The 24443-nt window shown below is 40.9% G+C and overlaps 1 protein-coding gene across 1 annotated transcript in view; it reads left to right on the top strand.

Moving 5' to 3' along the window:
• The first annotated feature begins 521 nt into the window (after positions 1-521).
• The window catches only part of PCF11 (PCF11 cleavage and polyadenylation factor subunit), a 30501-nt gene continuing 6579 nt past the window's right edge, over positions 522-24443 (top strand). Inside the window, exons 1-11 of the mRNA XM_032770666.2 lie at positions 522-1000; positions 5739-5864; positions 8436-8624; positions 9100-9294; positions 10257-11365; positions 11656-11845; positions 17831-18470; positions 18549-20134; positions 22202-22304; positions 23320-23442; positions 24097-24211. Of these exons, the coding sequence (XP_032626557.1) occupies positions 812-1000; positions 5739-5864; positions 8436-8624; positions 9100-9294; positions 10257-11365; positions 11656-11845; positions 17831-18470; positions 18549-20134; positions 22202-22304; positions 23320-23442; positions 24097-24211 (4565 nt within the window). The 5' untranslated portion in view covers positions 522-811. The remainder of the gene's footprint in view (positions 1001-5738; positions 5865-8435; positions 8625-9099; positions 9295-10256; positions 11366-11655; positions 11846-17830; positions 18471-18548; positions 20135-22201; positions 22305-23319; positions 23443-24096; positions 24212-24443) is intronic.

The raw sequence follows: 24443 nt of genomic DNA, 5'->3' as shown, positions 1-24443 counted from the left end.
ATAACAGCACACAATTGGCTGTCTTCATTGGTGTTGTTTGCAGCCCACCAGGCTCGAGGGTGGTTAAATAGGCCTCAGACCAGCCCGAGTTGCTATGCCAACAGCTGAGCGAATGGACAAGCCAATAGGAAACTAGGTCTCGGATCTAACACAGCGCTTGACGAGGCAGTTGAAGGAAACTAGGGGTGTAGACGGTGGAGGTACGTAGAAGGAGCAATCATAATTTAGAACTTCGGTGAAAGGCGGGCTTACAAAGGAGAGCCAATCAAAAAGAAAACCAGTAAAGAGAGGCGAAGTTAAAAACCACAACGAATCAGAAGGGAGGGAAGAAATAAACCAACCAATTGTAACTCAGAGAGACGAAGAGGACCCGGGTTTTACTGCGAGGACCAATCAGGAGAAAGAAAAACCAATCACAAACAGCAAGACAATAGGGAACCAATCAGAAAAAGCGAGGACTAAGAGTGAGCCAACCAGAACACAGTAAGGGAACAAAAGGGGCTTCCCAAGCGCCCGCCCCCCTCCCCTTAGAACAATTTCACATGACGCAACGGTTGGAGGAAGAAGAAGTTAGCGAGTCGGAGCCGCCGCCATTTTGTGTGTGTGAGACTGAGACGGCGGCGGCTGGGGAGGCGGCAGTAGTACCAGCGGCAGCGGAACCACCAGCAGCGGGAGCCTCGGCCCGGAGGATGCGGTAGAAGATCTCGAAAGCATCGGGGAGGGGCGGCGGCGGCAGCAGCGGCGGGGGATCGCGGGGAGGGGGCTCTCGGTCGGTGGGTCGGGTCCTGGCGCGGGCCCCGGTCCGAGGAGTATGTCGGGTCCGGAGAGCAGCGCTGGCGGCGCCGAGGCCCGGGAGGACGCCTGCCGCGATTACCAGTCGTCGCTGGAGGACCTGACGTTCAACAGCAAGCCGCACATCAACATGCTGACCATCCTGGCCGAGGAGAACGTGCCCTTCGCCAAGGACATCGTCTCCCTGATCGAGGCGCAAATCGCCAAGGTTTTTATATTCCACCGACTACTACTCCTACCTATACTGCTGGGGGGACAGGCCGGGCAGGGGCGAGGCAGGCTGGGGGTAACGTGTGTGTGCGTGGAGGGGAGACAGGGAGACCCGGGGGGGCGGGGGCTGGGGAGGGGGTAGGCGGCGATAGCAGGAATGGAGGCGGGGGTGGGGGCGGACAGAACAGGTGACTGCCCCTGGGAGGTGGGTAGAGGGGGCAGGACTGGACAGGAGGGGGACTGGGGATTTGAGGAAAGGACGCGATCGGAGCAAACAGAGAGTCCATGGAGGGATGTGGGTGGGCGGCTTCGGGGAGTCTGGGCAGGATTCGGGGCGAAGGCCCGGGGGAGGCGAGACGGGGAGCCAGGCCAATGGCAAACGCGGACAGGGAGCGAGGCTGTCATTCTCACACGAGAGGCCCCTTCCGGCAGGTGGGGGACAACAGGGGGGTGATTGTGACAGGGAGGTTCTGACGTCCGGGGAGGGGTCGGGAATCGCCCCCCCAGCAGCGCTTCGAAGCAGAGCCTGGATATTGGGAGCATGAAGTAGGGGTGGTAAATCCAAGACACAACATGGCGGCCCGGCAGCGACCGTGGGGCGAGCGTGTAAACTGAGGACCACCTCGCCCCACATGCTCCCAGCTTTTGGCCGTGGCTGGGATGATCCTACAGTGTCTCTGTTTTGACGCTTAAATCCATCCAGTTCAGTCATTTGAGTGTAATTCATAAGACGAGACGTCCTGAGGGCGGGTGGAACGCGGGGGACAAAAAATGTAGCTTTTTCTGAAGTAATTTAAATAAAAATAGATCGAACTAAGATTTTCCGTTTCTTAGATTACCAAATTGCAGCTCCCTCGTAGTTTTTTTAAACACAGGGTGATTCCCCCTTTTCTTTTGAGACATCCGGTAGGGCGAGGGAATCTGCCTTAGGTGGAAGAAGTTTTTTAGGCAGAGCAAGGGCGAACATCTGGTCTGGTTAGAGAAGCGTGTGAGTGTTAGGGTGATGGTGTTTCCTACTTACGAGAAGTGTTATTTGGTGTGGGGAGCTGTTCAGGCTATAGACTGTCTGGCTCTGACTAGATATAGCTTAGTGTGGTGCGGATGTGGTAATCTCCTAACTTGGTTAGAGAAGCTTATTGGTCAGGGGCAGGGGACAGCAGAATGCAGCTTGGTAGATACTCCTAACATGCGTCCTGAGGAGCACATGATACAATAGAGTAGAAAGGTGCCATGCTCTCTCGAATCAAGCCCAACCCAGGCATGTGTGCTGATCATCAGTTCAGCCATGGGCACATGGGGGTTTTATCATTTTTTTTTAGCATGCAGGATTTTAACTAGCCCTGGATTTAATTCCAGTAAAATAGCTCCTTTTTCATCCCCACCCGAATCAACACAACACCCTCTTTCTCTCCCTGTTCCTTCCACTTGTTAGTGGTCTAGGAGCTTTTGTATTGTGGTTTTAAAATGAGGTTTATCATATCGGGAAAATCGTAAATTTTATGGAGGAGGGAAAGGCTTCTAAAGTTATTGATGTTTAATCTGTCTTTCAGTCAGAGCAGGATGGCTTCCTTCAGTGGGGTTCTCCAGAGCCCTTGTCCAGACTAGTTTCTAAAATGTCTTTGGGGCTGGGCTTTGCCTTTCTTTGAGGAGTGATTTCACATCTAAATAGACTTTCGGATCATTATATCTAATGCGGCAGTGGATGTGCATATAAATGATTTGTCATAAATACCAAGCTGTGAATTTATTTCATTTTGGTGGTTTTAGAGCCTCCCTGTTTTTTAAAGGATGTTTAAATCCTGTTATCTTCGGTAGTTTTTGCCTAGTTACTGTTAGTGGTCTCTGGTATATAAGGCAGTTTTTTAAGTTCTCCTGGGAAATTGACCTCCCTTTGCTAAGTCCACTTAAAAAAAAAAAAAAAAAAAAAAAAAAGTGTTGCCTGGAGACAGTTTCTGTTCAGTGTAAAACTGAGTGGTTTGCTTTACATTTTAATAAATGGTTTTGAACTGTGTGACTGGTATTATAAAATTTGTAAATAAAATGTATGAAATATGTATTTGTCTTTTTATTTACTATTGTTTAGTGCAGAACCTGTTTCCAAAATCATTATTATTTACATGGTTATTTGTTAAGTGTTTAAAAGTGACGTCTGGGGGTTCAGATATCAAAATGAATTTAAGATTCATATCCTTCAGAAAACTAATTCCCCCTCTCCTCCCTCCCCCCCACGCACATCTTCAGCAACAAATTTCATACATTAATTGAAAGAGAACAGCAAGCATTCTGTGATGAAGGCCAAACTCCTCTATGCAAACAAGCTTGTACTTAGTATCCTTCAATGTTCTCCTTATTATGCTGAGCTCCCTGGGCTTTTGGGTAGTGTCTTGTGGTATCATTCAGCTAGTAGAGTTCTGTGCTGTATTCTAACTGTATTGGCATCTGAAAGCCAAAGTACACTCCAAACTAGGATTCACTTTTGTGGTTAATGGAGTACTTGATAGCTGTATTGACCTAATAAACACTTCCGGAAATGAAGACTTAAAAATTCCAGACTTATCTAAGCCCTGGTTCTTAAAATGTAATACCTGAATGACTGAAGTATTCAGCGTTGGGTTTGCTATATAACTCCTCTAAATTACATGAGTCAATGCTAAAACAGGCTGACTTCCTTACCAGATTGAAGTACTTCCACATGCGATTACTTCACAACCTGGTGTGTAATGCAAGTGATCGTTATAACACTTTTTAAAATGACTTTGCTACTAGTTTAAATGGATCCAGAAGATCTCAGACTTTAAGCGTAGCTGAGTATATTGAGCCTGTGTGCAAACACACTCACTGATGAAATGGAAAAATGTATAGCTCCTGCTGTATAAGTAGCTCTTGGGGAAAAAGGGCTGATCAGACAGCCGTGTGTGTTTCACTGAAATCTGACTTCGATTAAATCTTCCTGTTTTCTTTTTAATCAAGGCATTCAGAATTAAAAACATTTTTTTAATAAGCTACCTTAAGAAGAACCAAAACCATCCCAGCTATTTGAATATCAAGCAGCAGTGGACACTTAGTCTTTGGCTTACTAAGGCCAAAGGTATATCTGTTTCACACAACATTGTATTAGCTCATATTTAAAGTTCAGATAGTTTTAAAATATGCACATTTTCAATACCCTGATTAGAGAGTGTACTGATGATGTAAGCCATATTGAGCATTTACCACAGTTTTTATGTTTTAACTGCACCTTGCTGATACATAAGACATGCCATCTACTAATTTAATTTTTCACTATGTATACAAGTTAGCATAGGCCGCTACCATATTGAATATTTACCTATGTTTAATAAGAAATTACCCCTTATTGCCTCTTCGAGCACGCTTTAGGTCATGGTAGTGGAATGGTTTGAAAATGTAAATTAAAATACATTTAAGAGTGAAAACACAACATATTTTGGCTCTGATTTACCCATATACAAGACTTGTAGACTCAAAATGACCTATATTAATTTTGTCTGCAGTTTTCTTAAGCCACTCTAATGGGAAAGGTACTAAATATAAAACTGTAAAGCAAGAGCACTTCCACATGCTTGTCTGGACAATGGGTTTTGTGAAGTGAGTTGTCATTAATGATTTATGGACCCATTGGACAACCCAGTCTAAACTTAAATATTAGTAAATATACTGACTTTTATACCTGGACTTGTGGGATGGCAGATGGGAAAAGTTTTGTCAATGGATGTTCCTGTGGAAGAGGAGCACAGTTAACACAACATGTGTCTTTTACGTTGTCCTTTCAACAAGTCTGTGTACCTGCTGATGCTTTCTGGAAGTTTGCTATGCCTTCTGCTTGTGAAAGCCAATGGTAGACATTTAAAATTAATTTTTGGGGGTTAGGCCAACAAGGCTTCATTTGCTTTGGAAGCTGCTGTACCAATCACAACACCACCACACTAGTCCTACTGCACAGAGTCGGTACCAATCTTGTGTATGAACTTTAAAAATAAAATTTGTGCTCTTTTGACAATGGAGAGTCCAGAGTTTGAAGACTACCTTCCGTGAAAATCTTGGTTTCCAGACAAGCTCATCCGTATTCCCATGACCAGCCTCATAGCTGAATTTTGTTTGGGTTTAGAACTTTTGCATACATCTCGAAAAGCTGACTGAATAACTACAACTGCTGTAGGAGGCTGAGACTCCTCACGTTCGTTTGGATTGCAGTGAAGTAACTTTAGTCTATTCCAAATGTAGGTTACAAAAAGACTGTCGTATTCAACATATAATCTACATCTACGGAGTTAAATTTTTGGGGCGTTTCTGCTAGAGGTCTGAATCCTGTTAATGTGAAATCTAGATAAACAGCTTTAAGTTGATACAAGTCACAATTATTAGAAGTTCCAGCACTAGCTAATAGTGGTTTCATGTTAATTTGTAATTATCAAATGTACCTGAAACAGTTACATTCAAAACACTTAATAGTAACTCTCTTGTGCTAATTTTTTTTGCCCAAGTCATTTCATACACAAAGTTAAATAACTAAATGGTTTGGGTTTTTGTTTGGTAGACACACAGCATGGTACTTGATGATAAACTTTCCAAGTTCAGTGTGTACAAAATAATCCTTTGATTTGTAGTGTCAGCCAAAAATAGAGACCTGTATTTTTGAGATTGGTTATCCTTTAATCTTAGAAATGTTCAAATGTGTTTGTTATACTAAACTTCTCAGTTTCTTCTTATTACTTCAGGCTCCTTCTACAGAGAAGCTCCCTGTTATGTACCTTATGGATTCCATTGTCAAGAACGTTGGAAGAGAGTATCTTACTGCATTTACTAAAAACCTAGTTGCAACATTTATTTGTGTATTTGAAAAGGTACATATGCTTTCAGAAAAGTTCTATAGTCTAATCAAAGTTGTCTCCTGTATAAATAAATATTTGCCTTTCAGTGTTGGGTTTTCTTGCATGGTGAAGTAGAACAATGAATGTTTTTTTAATTTGTCTTTTACTACACTGTTATGTATCAAAACAGAAAAGCTGTTAGAAGTACCTAAGATAGAGGTTATCAACTCATGGTAATTATCAAGTGAAGTTTTGCTAAATTAATATACTTTGGGGGTGAAAACATTATGTAAGTTATCTCACTAGAGAAGTTCATATTAGTATTTTTTTTCTGTCATGTAATATAACACTATCTGGTAAGATCTGTTGCTGTAGTATAAGTTAATCTATTTTAAATGGTTGTTTTGATTTTTTTTTTTGTTTTTGTTTTTTTAAAGCTAGTGAATGCCCTTTCTGCTAAGAAAGTACTTGAATGTTATTCTCACTTTTTTTTTTTATAAAGGGCGATTATTTTTGCCTTTTGTAGCTGAAGTTGACTTTATTGTTCATTTTAACTTTTTTGCACCGGAGTCGCAGAAATGAATGCTTAACTATGAGGAATGCAAGTCCTTGACACATTCACATCCTTGTAGTGGCCTGTGGTGAAAGGCTTTCTAAGAAAGTAAAACTAGTATGTTACAAATGAGTGTTTTGTTACAGTCAGTGTTGTACCCAAGTTATGGGTCCAATGCTGCAAACTCTTTGTTCATGTTTGTCATCCTTAATCATGAGAAATAATTGGGATTATGCTCCCAAGGAAGAAAGGCAAACCTGAGTAAAGTTTTTGAAGAACTGAGTCTTAATGGATGCAAATCAAACTGGAAATTAGGTGGTTACCGTATGTAATTTTTGGCATATCAAGATAAAATAGCATCCCATGAATTTAGCAGATAAAATTAAACAAACATTTTGGTGGATATTTAGCATTTTCTGTTCAGGTTTTACATCCCATTGAGGATCTCAGTGTTTCTTTTAACTCTTCAATTCATATGTATTTTTTTAAGTGTTAATTTTTACTTTGTGTGTGAATAGTTGAATAGATTGCATTGATGAATGTAGACTATTTAAAGGAACAATTCCAAGTTCTGTAAAGTCTTGTGAGTTAAACTGTGATGATAGGTCACCAGTAAAAGCTCTGTTTGTGCTTTTCCAGTGCAACAGAACCTAGAACTGTGGATTATAATTGACATTTCTGAGTTTCATAGGTTTACCATCCCTTACTTTGAACCACTCCCAATTATATTATGTTTTAATGCTTATTTAATACCTAAATACTAAATGGATATCTCATTTAATAGTTAAATTGGCATTAAAATGGATAGAAGCCGGTTGATAACTGTCTTAGATTCCAGTGTTAACGTAGTTGTAAATCTTGCTTATTAGTAAGATGGTCACTAGCAAGAGAAGTCAGATGTTCAGTTCTGTCCTTGCAGCTATTTTTGCTGTGAATTTCAAACTACTGTATTGAAGAAAAAATAGATCTTTCCTTTAAGGATTACAGAGTACACTATTGATGAGAATTCTTTGAAATGCTTCAATTTAGTTTGAAACTTAAAACAACCTTCCAAATTATAGTATGTCTTACAATTTATAGTTGTCTTGTATAATTTTTCTTGAAAAACTTAGCACTGCCAGTAAAAAGTCTTAAAAAAGCAAAAATAATATTGGCTTAAATAACATGGGACTGTGGACAGGCTTTTGAGGTACATGAGTGTAAGGGTCTTCATAGTTATATAAATGTATTAAGCAAATAACTTACTAGGTAATACTTCTTAATACCAAATTCTAATTGATTCACTTAGTTGTGCCCGGATATTTGGAAACTATTGAAAGAGCTTATAAAATATAGGTCAGCGAAGAGATTTATCCACTCTATAGTATAGTCCCTAGTCCATGCTTATACAATTAAACAAAAACTTTATTGACTCTAGGTAATTTTTTTTGCTACATTGTTCAAATAGTTTTCCACATGATACGTTGTTGAGCAAAAACTAGTGTCAAAACATTGTGATGTAGAAGCCCAATGTCTAATATGACTGAAAGTCAGTAATCAGAATATTTAGAAAGCCTGTTCTCTGAATTGCTAGCAGTTTCCACTTTGTAAATATCTTTAGATTATTATTGTATAGTTTTTTTGGCTGTCAGTATTTAAATTATTGTTTTACAGAAATTGGGCAAATTAAGAAATTTTAGCATCTTGATATACAAAATGAAAAAGCCTGTTAAGGAGGATGGTAATATGCTATGAAACCCTCAAATGCCTTTCAGGCAGCAAATCCACATACGCATTTTTGCTACTTTAAGGTTTTCATGGGATAACTGACATATGCTCTTCAGTTAAAACCTACATTGGACAGGAGCTGTTGTTATATTTGTATGTTTCTTAAAAAAATTGCCTAGTTCTAAATACTCAGCTGTGTTCATTAAAGATTTAACGAAAGGATAAAGTTTCCAGGTTAGTGCAGGTATAGAATAAACTCTGAAATTATAATTTTTTTATACGTGTGCTAAAGTTGTTGTTTTATATTAACTTAACAAGCCATAGAATTGTTCTGTTGTTTTTAGGTGGATGAGAATACTAGGAAAAGTTTATTTAAATTACGCTCCACATGGGATGAAATTTTTCCTTTGAAGAAACTGTATGCCCTTGATGTCAGAGTCAACTCATTAGATCCTGCTTGGCCAATTAAACCTCTACCCCCAAATGTGAATACTTCTAGCATCCATGTGAATCCTAAGTTTTTAAATAAATCGGTAAGTTTTAATATAATTTCTGCATGAGCAGATGGTGATGCACAGTTTTTATTATTTACGTGTCCCATTTTGCTGACGCTTTAAGCCATTATTAAAGAATTTTGAAGTAGATGCTCTGTATAGGCAGACAGGTAAGACAAAGTTCTCAATTATTTAAAGATTAATTGTGTTTGTCTTCCACGTGTCAAAATTGGAGTTTAACTAAAACGCTGAATATTCATTGCCTATAAATTGTATTAAATTATATTTTTTAAGCAATCACTGTTTGAAAATTTGAATTGCGCAACATTTTTAAATGTTCTAATTAATTTTTTCATGAAATTTAAAAACTAATTTATAGTTGGTAAATTGTAATACAAATGAAATAAAGTATCCATTCAGCAGTTAAATGCAATTCGGTTACAATTTTGAACCTCTTCCACTTGTTTCTCCCTCCAAAAGTTGTAATGCCCTTAAAATTATTTTTTCTTTGTAGCCTGAGGAACCACCTGCACCTACTTGTACAGTCAGTTCATCTGGTACCTCAACTCCTCCAGCTGTTCCTGAAATACAAAAGAATTTGACCCAAGAGCAACTAATAAGACAACAACTGCTGGCAAAGCAAAAACAATTGTTGGAACTTCAACAGAAAAAATTAGAGCTGGAGCTAGAGCAGACTAAAGCACAGTTGGTGAGTAGGGAGTTAGAGTTTTGTCATACATGGAGGATTTTATTGTGAACGAGACAAATGGATTTTTTTTTTTGAATTATTTATAAAACAGTATCTTGGCTGCACTGTTCGCTGTATATGTAGTGGAACATGGCAGTTTTCTCCCTTTTGGAAAAGCCAAGTTGTCTTAGAATAAGGCCCTGCTCCTGCAGTGGTATTTTCCAAAGAGGAGCTAATTGTAAAATTAGGGGCTTTAGGATTCAATATGTATTACTTCAAAATATCTTAGTGTGTTTTTATTCAAAACTAGAATGATGGAAGGCTTTTTATTGCAACTTTACTTTTTATTACAATTTTCAACTTCTGTTGTTTTTGCTTTCCCAAAGTGATGTATATCTGGCAACACAGCGCTAACCCTCTCATCTTTTGTAGTAGTCACTATGCTATATATATGCTAAAAGCACATAAACCATGCATTTTCAGCAATCTTTATTCCAGTCATTCTTTGAAAACAAAACATTTGTTTCTAACCTAGTGAGACTGGAGCAGGAAGCCTATATAAATACTTTAAAGTCATGTCAGGTTTGTCTCCCAAAACCCAAATGTGTCTGTCTCACCATGCCTATCATGTGTTCGTATCCTGAATTTCTGCTTTTTCATGATTTCTTGGGATCAGATGGAAAAACCCTGAAATACAATAATGAGAATCTTCATGTTTTGAAAGATTATAATAATTTTTTTTAACTAGTCTTTTATGTAGCATGGATATTGCATTGTTTTCCCACTTGATCTTCATTTCTGTTTTCTGTAATGCTACTGCATTTCAGAACAAGTGCTTAGAGGACAGGTCCTATGAATCCAAAATAAGCATTAACTTTCAAAGCTTTTTCTTCTGTAGTTGATTTTCAAGATGCAGTGCAGCTGAGTAACACTGGTGTAGAGCTTATATTTTACATGCTAACTCTTTTCCCCTCCTATTTTAGGCAGTTTCTCTTAGTGTTCAACAAGGGGCAACCACCGTGGGTTCAGTTCAAGCACCTTCTTCCAAACAACATGTTTCACAGACTCCTCACATGAAAGTCAAAGCTCCTCACCAGGCTTCCGTGCAAACTGAAAAAAACAGACCATCTCCATCTTCTCAGTTTCATGATGTCAAAGTAGTAAACAGAGATCCTCGTCTTAATAGGATGGGTCAACATTCTTCTCATGCTAAAGATCAAAGTCATAGGAAAGAATTTCTATCTTCCACAAGTCTATTTGATATCAAGGCAAACAAAACAGTGCAGGCTGAAAAACAAAATTTGTCAAAGCAAGAAAAGTTAAAATCAAGTGAGAAAACACAGAAGAAAGAACTTGATCAGTTAGATGCAAAATCTAAATCACCATCCCCTTTGAAAAGCAAGTTCTCCCATACTAAAGATGCTAAAAGCCAAGAATGTGAAAGTATGAAACTATCTGAAATTAGTAAAAGAGATCCAAGGTTAAAAAAGCATCTTCAGGAGAAGCCAGATGGTAAAGATGATGATACAAAAGAAAAGAGAAAAAGTATGGAGAGAAAAGAAAAAGAGGAACATAAGACATCTGAACACAGACCTGTTGGCAGCAGAAATAAAGTAATTAATGGCATTGTTCAAAAACAGGACTCTATTACAGAAGAGTCAGAAAAACAGAGTGGAAAACTTGGGAGGTCAAGTAGTAGGAAAAGGTCCCGATCACGCTCTCCTAAGTCTCGATCGCCATCTACCCATTCACCAAAGAGAAGAGAGAGGAGATCACCCAAAAGGAGACTGAGGAGTTTGTCTCCTACTTCCTCGACTCCTAAAATTGGAAAGCTCCGTCAGTCAGGGCCTAAGCAATCTCATGTTGAAGAGTTTACACTAACTACAAGGGAAGAAAGAAATTCTAATAAGAGGAACCTTAAACAGGATGCACGAGATCCAAGGAGATTGAAAAAAACTCAAGAAGACAGACCACAGGAAACTGCCAATCAGCATTCTACAAAGTCCTCTTCAGAACCAAAGGATAATGTGGAAAATTGGCAAGGTTCCAAATCAAGCAAAAGATGGAAATCTGGTTGGGAGGAAAGTAAAAAGTAAGTTTACTGATTTTGAGCTTGATCCTGCTGATGAAATCAGTGGGCGTTTTGCTATTGACTGTAGTAAGAGCAGATTTGGTATGCAGTATTCAGATATCAAAGCAACAAGGGATTGTCCTTTAAACGTTTTGACTGGCAAAATAGTGAAATCATTGATGCTCAGTTTGCGTTGTGGCTGCAGCACATCAGATCTAAATGGAATCAGTTCTAATGTGAAGGTAGTAAATAATGTTTCTTGTATAAAGAAACAGTGTATATTTTAACTAACCTGATTTTATTATTTTCAGTCCACAGCAGAATGACGAACATCAAGGACCTAGTAAATCTCCTCATCAGAGGCACAGAGAGATCTGGGCGGCCAGTAAAGGAATTTTGTCACCTCGAGCGCCAAAGCAACAGCATCGATTAAGTGTGGATGCCAATTTGCAGATTCCCAAAGAACTGACTTCTGCAAGCAAACGAGAGCTACTTAAAAGGGTATTATTATAATTAGTATCATATATAGGGCTAGAAGGGCTGTAACAGGTTAAGTCCAGCCCTCCATGCTGAGACAGAACCAAGTAAACTTAGAACATTTGTCCAATCAGTTCTTAAAAACCTCCAGTGATGGGGATTCCATAACCTCCCTTGGATGCTTATTCTAGAGCTTAACTAACCTTAGTGAGAATTTTTTTCTAATATCTAATTTTCATTGCCACAGAGTATGTCTATTAGTTCTTGTCCTACCTTCAGTGAATATGGAGAACAATTGGTCCTTGTACTCTTTGTGACAGTTATTTGAAGACTGTTTTCAGGTTCCTCCTTGGTCATCTTTTCTCAGGACTAAATTTTCTCTGTTTTTTAACATTTTCCTAATAGGTCAGGCTTTCTAAACCTTTATCATTTTTGTTATTCTCCTATGGACTCTTTCCAGTTTGTTCATATCTTTCTTAAAATGCAGTGCCCAAAACTGAATTTGGTAATTCAGCTGAGGCCTCACCACTGCCAGATAAAGGTGGAACAGTTACTTCCCTTGTCTTTCATATAACACTCCTATTCATACATTCCAGATATTAGCCTTTTTTTGGAACTACATCACATTGTTACTCCTGTTCAATTAGTGATCCATTATAATCCCCAAATCCTTTTCTGCAGTACTTATAAGCTACTCAGTTATTCCCCCTTCTGTAGTTTTGCATTTGATTTTTTTTCCTTTGCTAAGTGTTGTACTTTGCATTTGTCTTTATTGAATTTCAATTTGTTGATTTCAGAAAAATTCTCCAATTTGTCAAGGTTGTTTTGGATTCTAATCCTGTCCTCCAAAAGTGTTCAGGCGCCCCATCATCTTGTTATCGTGCATGTTTTATAAGTATCTCTCCACATCCATATCCAAACCTATTAATGAAAATATTAAATAGTAATCCGGATCCAGACTTATCCTGTGCAAATCCGACTCACTTGATATACCCTTCCCAGTTGCCAGCGAACCATTGATAACTACTTTGGAGTATTGTTATTCAAATAGTTGTTACACCCCTTATAGTAATTTCATTTGTCCACAATGTCCCCAGTTTGGTTTATGAGAATGGTCATGTGGGACAGTTAAAAAAGCCTTCTAAAATTAAAGATATAGCACATCTGCTGCTTTCGCCCATCCACTAGCTTAGGCCATTTAGAACCGTCAGAAGAAGGAAATAGGCTGGTTTGAATGATTTGTTCTTCTTGACAAAGGCAATGCTGGCTTTTCTTATAACCCCGTTATCCTCTAAGGTCAGCGGCCTAGCCACACTTTTGCCACGTGGGAGCGGGTATGTCAGGAGTTAGGCATGACGTGTTGTGGGGCAGGGGGCTAAAGGAGATTGGCCAGGGCAGTGGCAAGGGGGGGCAGTGAAGCTGGCGAGCGGTGGAGGGCGCCCCTGAGAAAGACGAGTGGGTGGAGCCAGTGAACGCCGGCAGCTGCGCCTCCTCACCGTCCGCTCTGGCCCACTCCTCCCTGCAATGCTCTGCCCCAGCTTTCTCCTCCCCTCCGCTTCCCGAATCAGCTGTTGCAGGAAGCCTGAGGGAGGGAACGGTGCGGCATCTTCGCGCTCAGTTTTGGGCCAAGGCGGCAAGAGATGGAGTAAGGTGAAGGATGGGGTGGGGGGGACCGAAAGAGGGCCCGCCTGCGCCGCAGCAGGTAACCGGGGGAGTGGGGGGGAGCCGCAGGGGAACCGCTCCCTGCCCCAAGCTTGGTCGTCCTCCTCCCTGGGCCTGGCGCTTCTCAGTCCAGGCTCCCCCCCCCCCCCCCCCCCCCCCCCCCCCCCCCCCCCCCCCCACCCCCCACACCCCCCCCCCCCCGCATGAACAGCTGATTCGTGGGAAGCAGGGAGGCTGTGAGCTCACCTGACACAGTGCTCCAGGCGCTGCGCGGAGGTGGTGGTAGGCCCGACTCCAGCGAGTGGTGCGGCTGTACGCGCAGCCACTTCCAGCAGTGGCGGTAAGGAGCAGGGGAGCATGGGGGTGGGAGGGTTGTTTAGGGGACAGGAGCGGGGGGTGCTTGATGGGGAGGGGAGTTCAGGGGTTGTGGATAGGGGTTGTGGCAGAGGGCAAGGACAGGGGTTAATGGGGGCAAGGGTCCGGGGGGGGGAGCACAGGAGGAGGGGGGAAGGTTGGACGGGGTGGGAGACTGAGGTGGCAGGGGGGAATATGCAGAGCCGGGGAGAGAGGGAGCTGAAAGCGCAAGTCGGGGGAACAGGTGAGCTGGAGAAGTAGGGTCTGAGGAAGCAGCAAGTGGGCACTGGCCGAGGGGGGCAGGGGAGTTGGAACAGTGAAGGAGGACTGAGGAGGCAAGCAGGTGGGGCAGTGGCGGGGGGGGCAGGTGAGCTGCAGGGGGTGGGGAGCTGAGGGGGGAGCGAGGAGACAAGCTGTGAGTTGGTGACTGACCTGTTCTACTGATCTGGTCTGGTTCCCATTCCTTCTGCAAGGGATACAGCTGTCTGGAGGTGCCTGCCTTCCACACCTTCCTCAGTCACACCTTATTCATTCAACAGCGCAGTTGATTGCAAAGTGGGGGGAAGATCTTTACTACTTTTAGCAAGAAGACATTTTTCTTTTACCTTAATTATACTACCTTAGGGGCTCACTATAACGTACTACCAAGGTTCAATATAGCTGTTTTAGCGGGGCGGCACTGGAGAAGGAGAGTTTGTTTCCATGGGGTGGATGGCGCTTGGGGAGGTTGTTTTCGCAGGGCAGGCGGTGCTGTGGGGGATGTTTCGGCAGCGCTGGGAGGAAGGGAGGGTTCGGCCCTCAGCTGTTTTCTTTGGAGTAATATGGCCCTCGCTGCTTTACGAGTTGTGCAGGCCTGCTCTAGGTGCTTACAAATTGATTGATTAATATTTTGTTCCAGTATTTTTCTAGGTATCTAAGTCAGGCTGACTGGTCTATAATTCCCATGGTCTTGTCTGTTCCCCTTTTGAAAGATAGATGCTATGTCTGCTTTTCTCTGGTGATTGGGACCTCAATCATCTTCCATGAATTCTTGAAGATAATAGCTAACATTTCTGAGATTGTTTCAGCTAGTTCCTTAAGTACCCCAGGATGAATTCCATCAGGCTGTGCTGACGTGAACACATCTAACTTATCTAAAATTCTTTAACTTGTTCTTTCCCTATTTTGGCTTGTGTTCCTTCTCTCTTGTTAATATTAATTGTGTTGAGTATCTGGTCACCATTAACCTTTTCAGTGAACACTGAAGCAAAATAGGCATTAAACATCTCAGCCTTCTTGATGTCACCAGTTATTAGCTTTCCTTCCCCGCTAAGTAGAGGACCTGCACATTCCTTCGTCTTTCTCTTTCTTCTAATGTATTTTAGGAACCTCTTAAAAACGGCCATACTGGGTCAGACCAAAGCTCCATCTAGCCCAGTATCCTGTCTTCCAACAGTGGCCAATGCCAGTTACCAGTTACAGAACAGGTAATCATCAAGTGATCCATCCCCAGTTGCCCATTCCCAATCTTCTTTTTTCCCCCCTGCTTCTTTGGGTTATTTTTCTAGCTCTTCTGCACAGCAGCAAATGCAGAGTCTGTATCTACAGTAGCACAAACCTCTGAATAAATAGTATTGATGGGTTTTTTCATTACACTTTTCTCCGTGGTTTGACTTATTTGCATTATTCTTCATAATCATTATGCATATGTTATGTTTTATATGCAAACAAAGCTTTGGAACACCATCCCTGTCCATCCGGGCTAGGAGTCATTGCTGGACCTACCCTCCAGGAACTTAACTTTATTTTTTTTTTTTTTTTTTTTGAACCTTGTAATCGTCTTGGCTTCACCACACAGCCTCTGGCAAGGAGTCTCCACAGGTTGACTGTGTGTGTGTGAAGAAATACTTCCTTTGTTTATTTTAAACCTGCTGCTTATTAATTTCAATAGGGTGACCCCTGGTTCCTATATATTATGAATAGGAGTAAATACACTTTCATATTTACTTTCTCCACACCAGTCATGATTTTATAGAACTTCTATCATATCCCCCTTAGTTTTCATCTTTTCCCAAACTGAACACTCCCAGTCTTACTAATCTCTCCTATGGAATGCTGTTCCATACCCCAATAATTTTTGTTTCCCTTTTCTGTACCTTTTCAATTCCAATATATCTTTTTGAGATGGGACAACCACATCTACGTGCAGTATTCAAGATGTGGGCATACCATGACTTTATATAGAAGCAATTTGATATTTTCTGTCTTATTATCTAATGACTCCCAACTTTCTGTTAGCTTTTTTGACCACTGCTGCGCATTGAGTGGATGTTTTCAGAGAACTATCCATAATGACTCCAAGATCTCTTTCTTGAGTGATAACAGCTAATTTAGACTCCATTGTTTTTATATGTATAGTTGGGATTATGTTTTCCAGTGTGTATTACTTTGTTTTTATCAAAATTGAATTTCATCTGCCGTTTTGTTGCCATCACCCAGTTTTGGAGGTCCCTTTGTAACTCTTCACAGTCTGCTTTGGACTTAACTATATTGAATACTTTTGTATCATCTGCAAGTTTTGCCACTTCCCTGTTAACCCCTTTTTCCAGATGATTTATGAATATGTTGATTAGTACTGGTTCCAGTACAGACTCCTGGGGGACACCACTATATACAGATCTCCATTCTGAAAACACTGTTTATTCCTATCATTTGTTTCCTCTCTTTTAACCAGTTACTGATCTATGAGGGACTTTCCTCTTATCCCATGACTGCTTACTTTGCTTTAGAGCCTTTTGTGAGAAACCTTGTCAGAGGTCCTCTTCTTACTGTTTTTTATGTCCCTTGCTTGATGTGACTCATTTTGTGACTTAGGGCTGGTCTACACTATCGCGATAAATTGATCTAAGTTACGCCATTTCAGTTACTTGAATAATAAAACTGAAGTCAGCATAGCTAGAGCCACTTACCGTGGTGTCTACACTGTGCTGTGTTGATGGGGGATGCTCGCCTGCCAACTTCCCTTATGCTTCTCGGGGAGGTGGAGTACACAAATTGATAGGAGAGCACTCTCCCATCAATTTAGCATGTCTTCATCATACCCACTAAATCGACACCACTGCATTGATTGCAGCAGTGCTGATTTAGCCAGTAGTTGTAGACATGGCCTTAGCCTTTCTGTTTTTGTCTTTACATGCCTGTGCTATTCTTTTGTATTCCCCCTTAGCAATTTGTCCACATGTCCACGTTTTGTAGGATCCCTTTTGATTTTTAGGTCATTAAAGAGCTCCAGATGGGGCCATATTGGCTCCTTAATATTCTTCCTGTCTTTTCTTCTCATTGGGATAGTTTGCTGTTGCCCCTGTATTGTCTCTTTAAGAAACTGCCAGCTCTCCTGAACAACTTTTTCCCTTAGATTTTCTTCCCTTGGAACCTTATCTACCAGTTCTCTGAGTTTGTTAAAGTTTGATTTTTTTTTAAAGTCCATTGTCCATTTTCTGCTGCTGTCATGCCTTGTTTCCTCTGGATCTGTTATTTTATGATCACCTTCACACACATTGCCTGCCACCTTAATATTCATATTCTTTTGGTCAGTATTAAGTCTAAAATGGCTGTCCCCTTGGGTTACTTGCCTTACTTTCTGAAATTAATTCCAAGAACTTACAGGAAATTTTTTTTCTCATATTTCTTTTCCAGCAGATGTCTGGGTATTACCGGGTTTTGAGAGTTGGATATCTGTTTGTTCTAGAAATGCTTCATCCACCTCCTCTTCCTACAGTGATGGTCTATAGTAGACTGCTTCCAAGACTCCATCGCTAATTTTTCTCCCTTTTATCTTTACACAGAGACCTTCAGCTGTCTACCGCTCACCTCCTTCTGTACCTCAGAACAAATTTTTATATTCTTGATGTATAATGCAACACCATTTCCTTTGTTAGACCTGTCTTTTTGTGTAGTTATATTAAAAAAAGGTGTTTTTAAATCTAAAATTTGTTTACATTTTTTTGTACATAGGCAAATGAACGTCTGACATCTGGGGAAATAACACAAGATGAGTTTCTTGTTGTGGCTCATCAGATTCGTCAACTGTTCCAATATCAGGAAGGAAAGCACAGATGCAATGTGTGGGATAGTCCTACAGAAGAAAAATGTGGTATGAAGAAGAAACCCCTTCTGTCTGATGCTGAATTAACGTATTATGAACATAAAGCTAAACTGAAAAGAACACAAGTTCAACATTCATTTCCAAGACTTGATCTGTTAGATCCTGAAGATATTTTAGGATATGATTTGACTAATGCATTGCTTTCTGGAATAGAATGTGAGCAAACAAAAGGTAAACGTGGAGGACAATTTGACAGAAAAGAGCAATTTGGAGAAAGGTCAAGACGACATTCTCCTATAAGTGGCAGTAGACCGTATGCTGATGATCTTTCACCACTTGAGAGCCGGCGAAGACATGAAGAGCAAAATTCTTCCAAAGGAACAAGAAGTTCTAAAAACTTCGATCCTTATGATAGCTGGGGAGAATCAGATGAATTTAGAGATGCATTCAGGCAACAAGGGAAAAGTATACCGGAGTTTCAAAAAATTGATGGAGATGGATTCTGCAAATTTGATAATCGTGAAGAAAGACAGATGGTTGGACAGAGTGGTACGTATTTTATTTTTAAATTCTTGAGGTTAGGTATCTTGCAGAATTTCAGTAAGTAACTATTTTTTTTAATTTTAGGTGTTCGAGAAGAACCGAGATCCCCATTCAGTGAACGTTTCAAGAGACCTAGATATGAAGATCCAGAGAAAACATCATTTATAGAGAGTCCAGGATCAAGATTTGGGGGCATTGACGTAAAGCAGAGATTAGGTGCACTCATGGAAGACAGACCGCTATTTGATGGTTCACCTAGACAGCCTGCTGCAAGGGGAGGGGGAGATGGACAAGCTGGTCATTTTGTTGATGGGCCTTCTAATAATTCAAGCCCTAGAATTGAAGGGCCACCTGTACAGGCTCCTATGCGGTTTGAGGGGCCCCTTGGTCAGGTGGGAGGAGGAGCTGCCTCACAGTTTGATGGGCCACTAGGACAGGCAGGGGGGGGTGGTGCCCTAAGATTTGATGGGCCACCAGGGCAGATAGGCACCCTCAGGTTTGAGGGGCCTCTTGGGCAAGTGGGTGCAGGGAATGCACTAAGGTTTGAAAGCCCTCTGGTGCAAGTAGGGGGTACTTTAAGGTTTGAGGGGCCTGTGGGTGGTCGCAGGTTAGAGGGGCCTGCAGGCCAGACTATGGGTGGTCTCAGATTTGAGGGGCCTCATGGTCAGCCATCAGGTGGTCTCAGGTTTGAGGGACCCCATGGTCAACCTATGGGGCCTCATGGCCAACCAGGGGGTGGACTCAGATTTGAGGGACCCCATGGTCAACCTATGGGGCCTCGTGGTCAACCAGGGAGTGGTCTCAGGTTTGAGGGGCCACACATCCAGCCAATGGGGCCCCATGGTCAACCAGGGAGTGGTCTCCGTTTTGAGGGGCCACATGGTCAGCCTGTAGGGCCACATGGTCAACCAGGAGGAGGTCTGCGTTTTGAGGGGCCCCATGGTCAGTCTGTAGGGCCACATGTCCAGGGAGGAGGTGGTCTCAGATTTGAAGGTCCACATGTCCAGCCAGGGCTTGGTCCTAGGTTTGAGGGTCCATCGGTCCAGACGGGAGGTGGACTTAGATTTGAAGGGCCTTTGGGTCAGACTGGTCCAAGATTTGATGGCTGTCATTCGTCCAGATTTGATAGTCAGCCTGGGCAGCTATCACTTTTGCAAAGATTTGATGGATTACATGGACAGCCTGGCCCAAGATTTGAAAGGGCACCTGGTCAACAGACACCTCCTCGGTTTGATGGACCACCTGGTCAGCAGCCACGATTTGATACACCAGTACCTCAAAGGTTTGATGGTCCTCAACACCAGCCAGGTTCAAGGTTTGCAATGCCCCTTGGTCTTCAAGGTCCAAGGTTTGAAAACGTAGCTAACGCTCCTGCCTCAAGACTGGAAACAATATCTTACGGGCAAACTGGTCCATACAGTGAACATCCCAATCAGACTTACAATGGACCGTCCCATGGTATGCAGTTCCAGAGACCTGAAATGTTTGATGCCTCTCAAGGACCAAATTTTAATGGGCCACCTGGCCCTGGAGCACAGAACTTTCCCAATCCACTTAACAGAGCATCTGGACATTATTTTGATGACAAGAATCTTCAGGGTCCTCAATATGGAAACTTCAATACCATGCCTAATTCTATGTCAGTAGGAAATACTCAGCAACCACAGCAGGTAAGATTGTTTAGTATTAAACTTGCCTGCATCTGTATAGCAAAATTTTGTGACTTTATGAGGGCTTAGGACACAGCACCGCTACAGATGGTTTCAAATTTAAAAAGTCTTAATTTGAATATTCCGTAATTGTCTACAATCATACTTTTAAAATGACATAGTCTGATAATTTTGGTTGCAAATTGAAGCTTTTTTAGAGAAACATCCTAATCTATTAGGAAAAAATTTGTTTTTTTTTTTAATAGATTCAGGTATTTCCAAGCATGTTTTAGAAGTTCCCCTGCAGTGTGTACACCTGAAAGTGTAACCTGATCAAAACAGTAATGAAATTGGTCTATTTCCACTATGCCCTTGAATGCAAAAGTAGGTGGGATTGAAGTTATAAATCATGTGCAGTATTTTAACTACCCTTTGCACAAAATGAATTCCACGGAAAACGTTAAACTTAGGTGCATATAAACACTCCTGATATTTCTGCAAAAGAAGTAAAGGCCAAATGCTACCTAACAAGTGTAGATAAGTAGGACAAAGCTGGTGTGGATTTGTGTAGGGTATGTAGTGCATACAGGGTTTATTTCAGCTAGCCCTATTAGAGCTGTAGAATTTAGTGCCCTCATGAGGGAGGAAGATTGTTAGGAAATAGGGGATTTTGGCACACTCAAACTAGTTGTTGGACAAAAAGTGCCTGTTTAGCAGACAGCTTTCATCCATGGGTTAGGTCAGTTGGCTTCAGTATTGATTATTGTCTTGCAAAAATCCTCTTCAGTAGGAGGAGTTGGTGTTAAACATCTTTAACAAAGCCAGTTGATTAGAAAATCTGAATTCTACAAGCATTCTTCATTCTGAGGGTGTAAGTTGAATGTGATACGAAGAATTACTAATTTAGTGAATACAAGTAGTTAGGTGTTCTCATACCACTGATGGTGGTAAAATTTTAAAGAACACCAAAGCTAACAGGCATGAATCCAGAAATATATGCTGAAGGAACTTACTAATCAACTGCCTTCTGCAAAACTGTACCAGAAGTAATTATAAAAAATTACTTTTCCCCTCTGAAATTCACTAGCATTTATTTCTTTTTTGGAGACATCCTGGATTTCATTATTTTTTGGTATAACTGGTACCATTTACATTTTCAGCTAAAAATCTGAATATATTTACTTCATATTGGAGTTTACTTAAAAATGAGTCCAATTTGGGTGAAAAGGAACAATTTAAAAGAAGCAATGATGAGTCAGTATTGGGAAATGAATTTAAAATGTGCAGGCCTGATGGCTAAAAGAAACAAATATCCCTTATTAAATAAGTAAGCATGGACGGACTTGTGCATTTCATTAGGTCTCCCCCCCTCCCCAGTACTTGGCAATAAAAATATAGTTTGAAATACTGTGGTGTTAATTTATAAGGAACCTTCAAAAACGTACGGTAGCATTACCCCTTCATGGATATAAATAGGTAAATGCATAATGCAGAGGATCCCAAACTGTGGAGCAGAATGTTCAGGGGGCACAGCTGGGGCCTGGGCCAGCCCCCATGGTGTGCGGGGAGGGAGTGCCACTCAGCTCTGCTCCTGGCCTCGGCTACCGGCCCCAGCCCCCTTACCCCTGTCCGTGTCCCCTCCTCCTGGAGCCATGGTCTCGCTCCTGCCCCCAGCTCGGGGGAAAGGGAGATAAACCAGGGGTAAGAGAGGGGCGTGAGGTAAAAAGTTTGGGGACCACTGGCATAATGGGCTTTAATTTGTAGCAAAGGAGATTTAAGTTGAACATTATGAAAAACTTCCAAATTATTAGGGTAGTTGAGCACTGGAACAAATTATGTGGGGAGGTTGTGGAATCTCTGTCACTGGATGTTTTTAAGAACAGATTAGACAAACACCTGTCAGGGATGGTCTAGATAATACTTAGTCCTTCCTAGGGCAGGGAACTGGACTAGATGACCTCTTGAGGTCCTTTCCAGTTCTCCGTTTCTGTGGTTCTGTACTGGGGACACTTTCGGAATTAATAGTAAAATGTAAGAACATTTTGTAATTCAGCTATGAGAAAAGTACATAACTTTTTACTTTTACAGGTTCCTGGTCTATCTGTATCTTCTCAACCTGGACCTTACAGTCAAGGACAAACGTATTTACCAGTACTTGCACAAAATCCTGGAAACTTTCAGAGTCAAGCAGGTATATACACAATTTTTATGCTGGCTATTTTAAACTAGTGCTCAGACTTTATTAATCAGAAACCACAGAATTTAGCTACTCAGGTAATCCACATCTCATCCAAAGGACAGCATAGTACTTTCAACAGCATGTTGCCACTTAGCACTATTCTAGGGTCCTGGTTCAGTACGAACTCAAGATAGATTGCCATTTAATTGTTAATAAATACAATTTCTTTAATACTTGAAGTTCTTTTGTGGAGGTCTCCCATTCAAGTATCAATCAGTCCCGTCCTGATTAGTTTATGTAACCACATGTTTTTTGGTATGCCATGATGCTGAAAATGGTCTGCTTTTGTGTGGGTATGAGAAGACAAATGGGGACACCGTAGGGCTGATTTGCATATGCTAAGTTATGCAATTCACCCCTGCACATCAGAGCCCAAAATTAAAGGCTTCCAGAATGTAATAAGTGAACAAAGTCAAATAATTAAGCGTAAATATTTACTAGATTCAGACTAAGAAAATAACACATTCCAAAAACCTGTAGAGCAAGTATGGTTGGTTGTACCTTGGGTGGCAGACAGATCAGCACTTTGAAATCTTAATACTATGAGGGGACGGAGGGACTGTAAAGGGAAGCTGGCTAACAAAAAAGACCAGGAAGGCACAAAGCAAAACAATTGGGAAACAATTTGGTAAATGAAAAGCTGAAAAATGGGGGTAGCAGTGAGGGGAGAGAAAAAGATGAGATAAATAGGATGGCAAAATAGAGGTGCTTCTGTCTGAGGGCTAGTCTTTTCTCTCAGCATGTGACTTGGGTGATAAATATTCTTAGTGCTGATGTATAGAATGGAATGTAGTTGAGTAAGAAACAGAGAACTGTGTTTAGCAACTTCTATTTCTTTAAAGCATTAACTTTTCAAAAAAAATATTTTAAATGAGTATCATTAAAATAAACAAGGTGACCTATATTAAGGCTTGATTTTCTTGAATGCATCAGAAATATCGTATCATTGCTGTTTTTCTTCCCTTAGGGTCCCTTCCACTTTCATATCCTGATAATCACCTTGGCCAGCTTGATGTAAATGAGTTGTTCTCTAAACTGCTTTCAACGGGAATCCTCAAAGTGTCAAAAACTACTGATTCCACTTCAGCACGTATGTATAGCATTTATGCTCTTACTGTCCGTTTTAACACAAGAGTGCAGTGAAAAACTCCCAGTAAAAATCTTGATATACAAGTACTCTAATTTTCTATGTAATATGCATTTTAGTGATTTTCTTATGGCAAATAAAACCAAGAACTTGCTTTTGTTTTTATATGATGTCCCATAATTTGGAAATGCCCATTTTGGTACACATGATGAAGTGAACTGTGATAGGTAACTTCCTTTTAAAACTTCCGCTATTGAGCAGTTTACTTTGTAGATTTTAACTGACTAATATAGTCAGACTTGCAAATAAATCAGTCTGTCTGTCTTTGGTACCATCCCCCAGTTGTTTGTTTTAATCAAAACAATTTTTTAAAAATGTGGCTGTGTTTGAAATTGCTTTAGCTTGTGTCTTTCATAGATTGCTTTCCAAATCAAGGGTTTGGATGAGTTAGAGAAGTCACTTGAAAACCACTTGCCCAAATTCAAATTGTTGACTAGTTATTAACTTGTATACCTTTGTTTTAAGCTGTTGCAGCACTGGATTGAATTGATTAATGCTGTGTTTGGCGTTATCATGTTCATTTTATTGTTTGAATAAGTGGAACTGTTTCAGAAGGACATCTTGGGAAACTGACAGTTTTCCATCTGTGCTTTCTAGAAGTGAATGAAACTTCTACCCAGCCAGCTCCTGAGGAGGAGGAGGATGACCAAGAGCAGAGTGAGGATCAAGACATCCCAGACCTCACTAACTTTATAGTTGAAGAACTAAAACAGTACGTGTTCTAATGTGGGCTCAGTGTGTGCTATGGGTAATCATGATACTAATATATAGGTGGTTTAATTGTCTTTGTTTCAAGACAATTTGAGAATTTAATTGTAGAAGAGACATCACAATAGAGTAAGGAGGGAGAAGGGATACAACTGTCATTTTCATCATTGGATTCATTAATGTCATATCATTTGCATAAAAGCCTTTCCTTGTGAAATATATTTATAAACATTTAA

The sequence above is a fragment of the Chelonoidis abingdonii genome, chromosome 1, assembly GCF_003597395.2.
Source record: "Chelonoidis abingdonii isolate Lonesome George chromosome 1, CheloAbing_2.0, whole genome shotgun sequence".
NCBI lineage: Eukaryota > Metazoa > Chordata > Testudines > Testudinidae > Chelonoidis > Chelonoidis abingdonii.
This window is presented reverse-complemented; position numbering and strand designations above follow the sequence as displayed.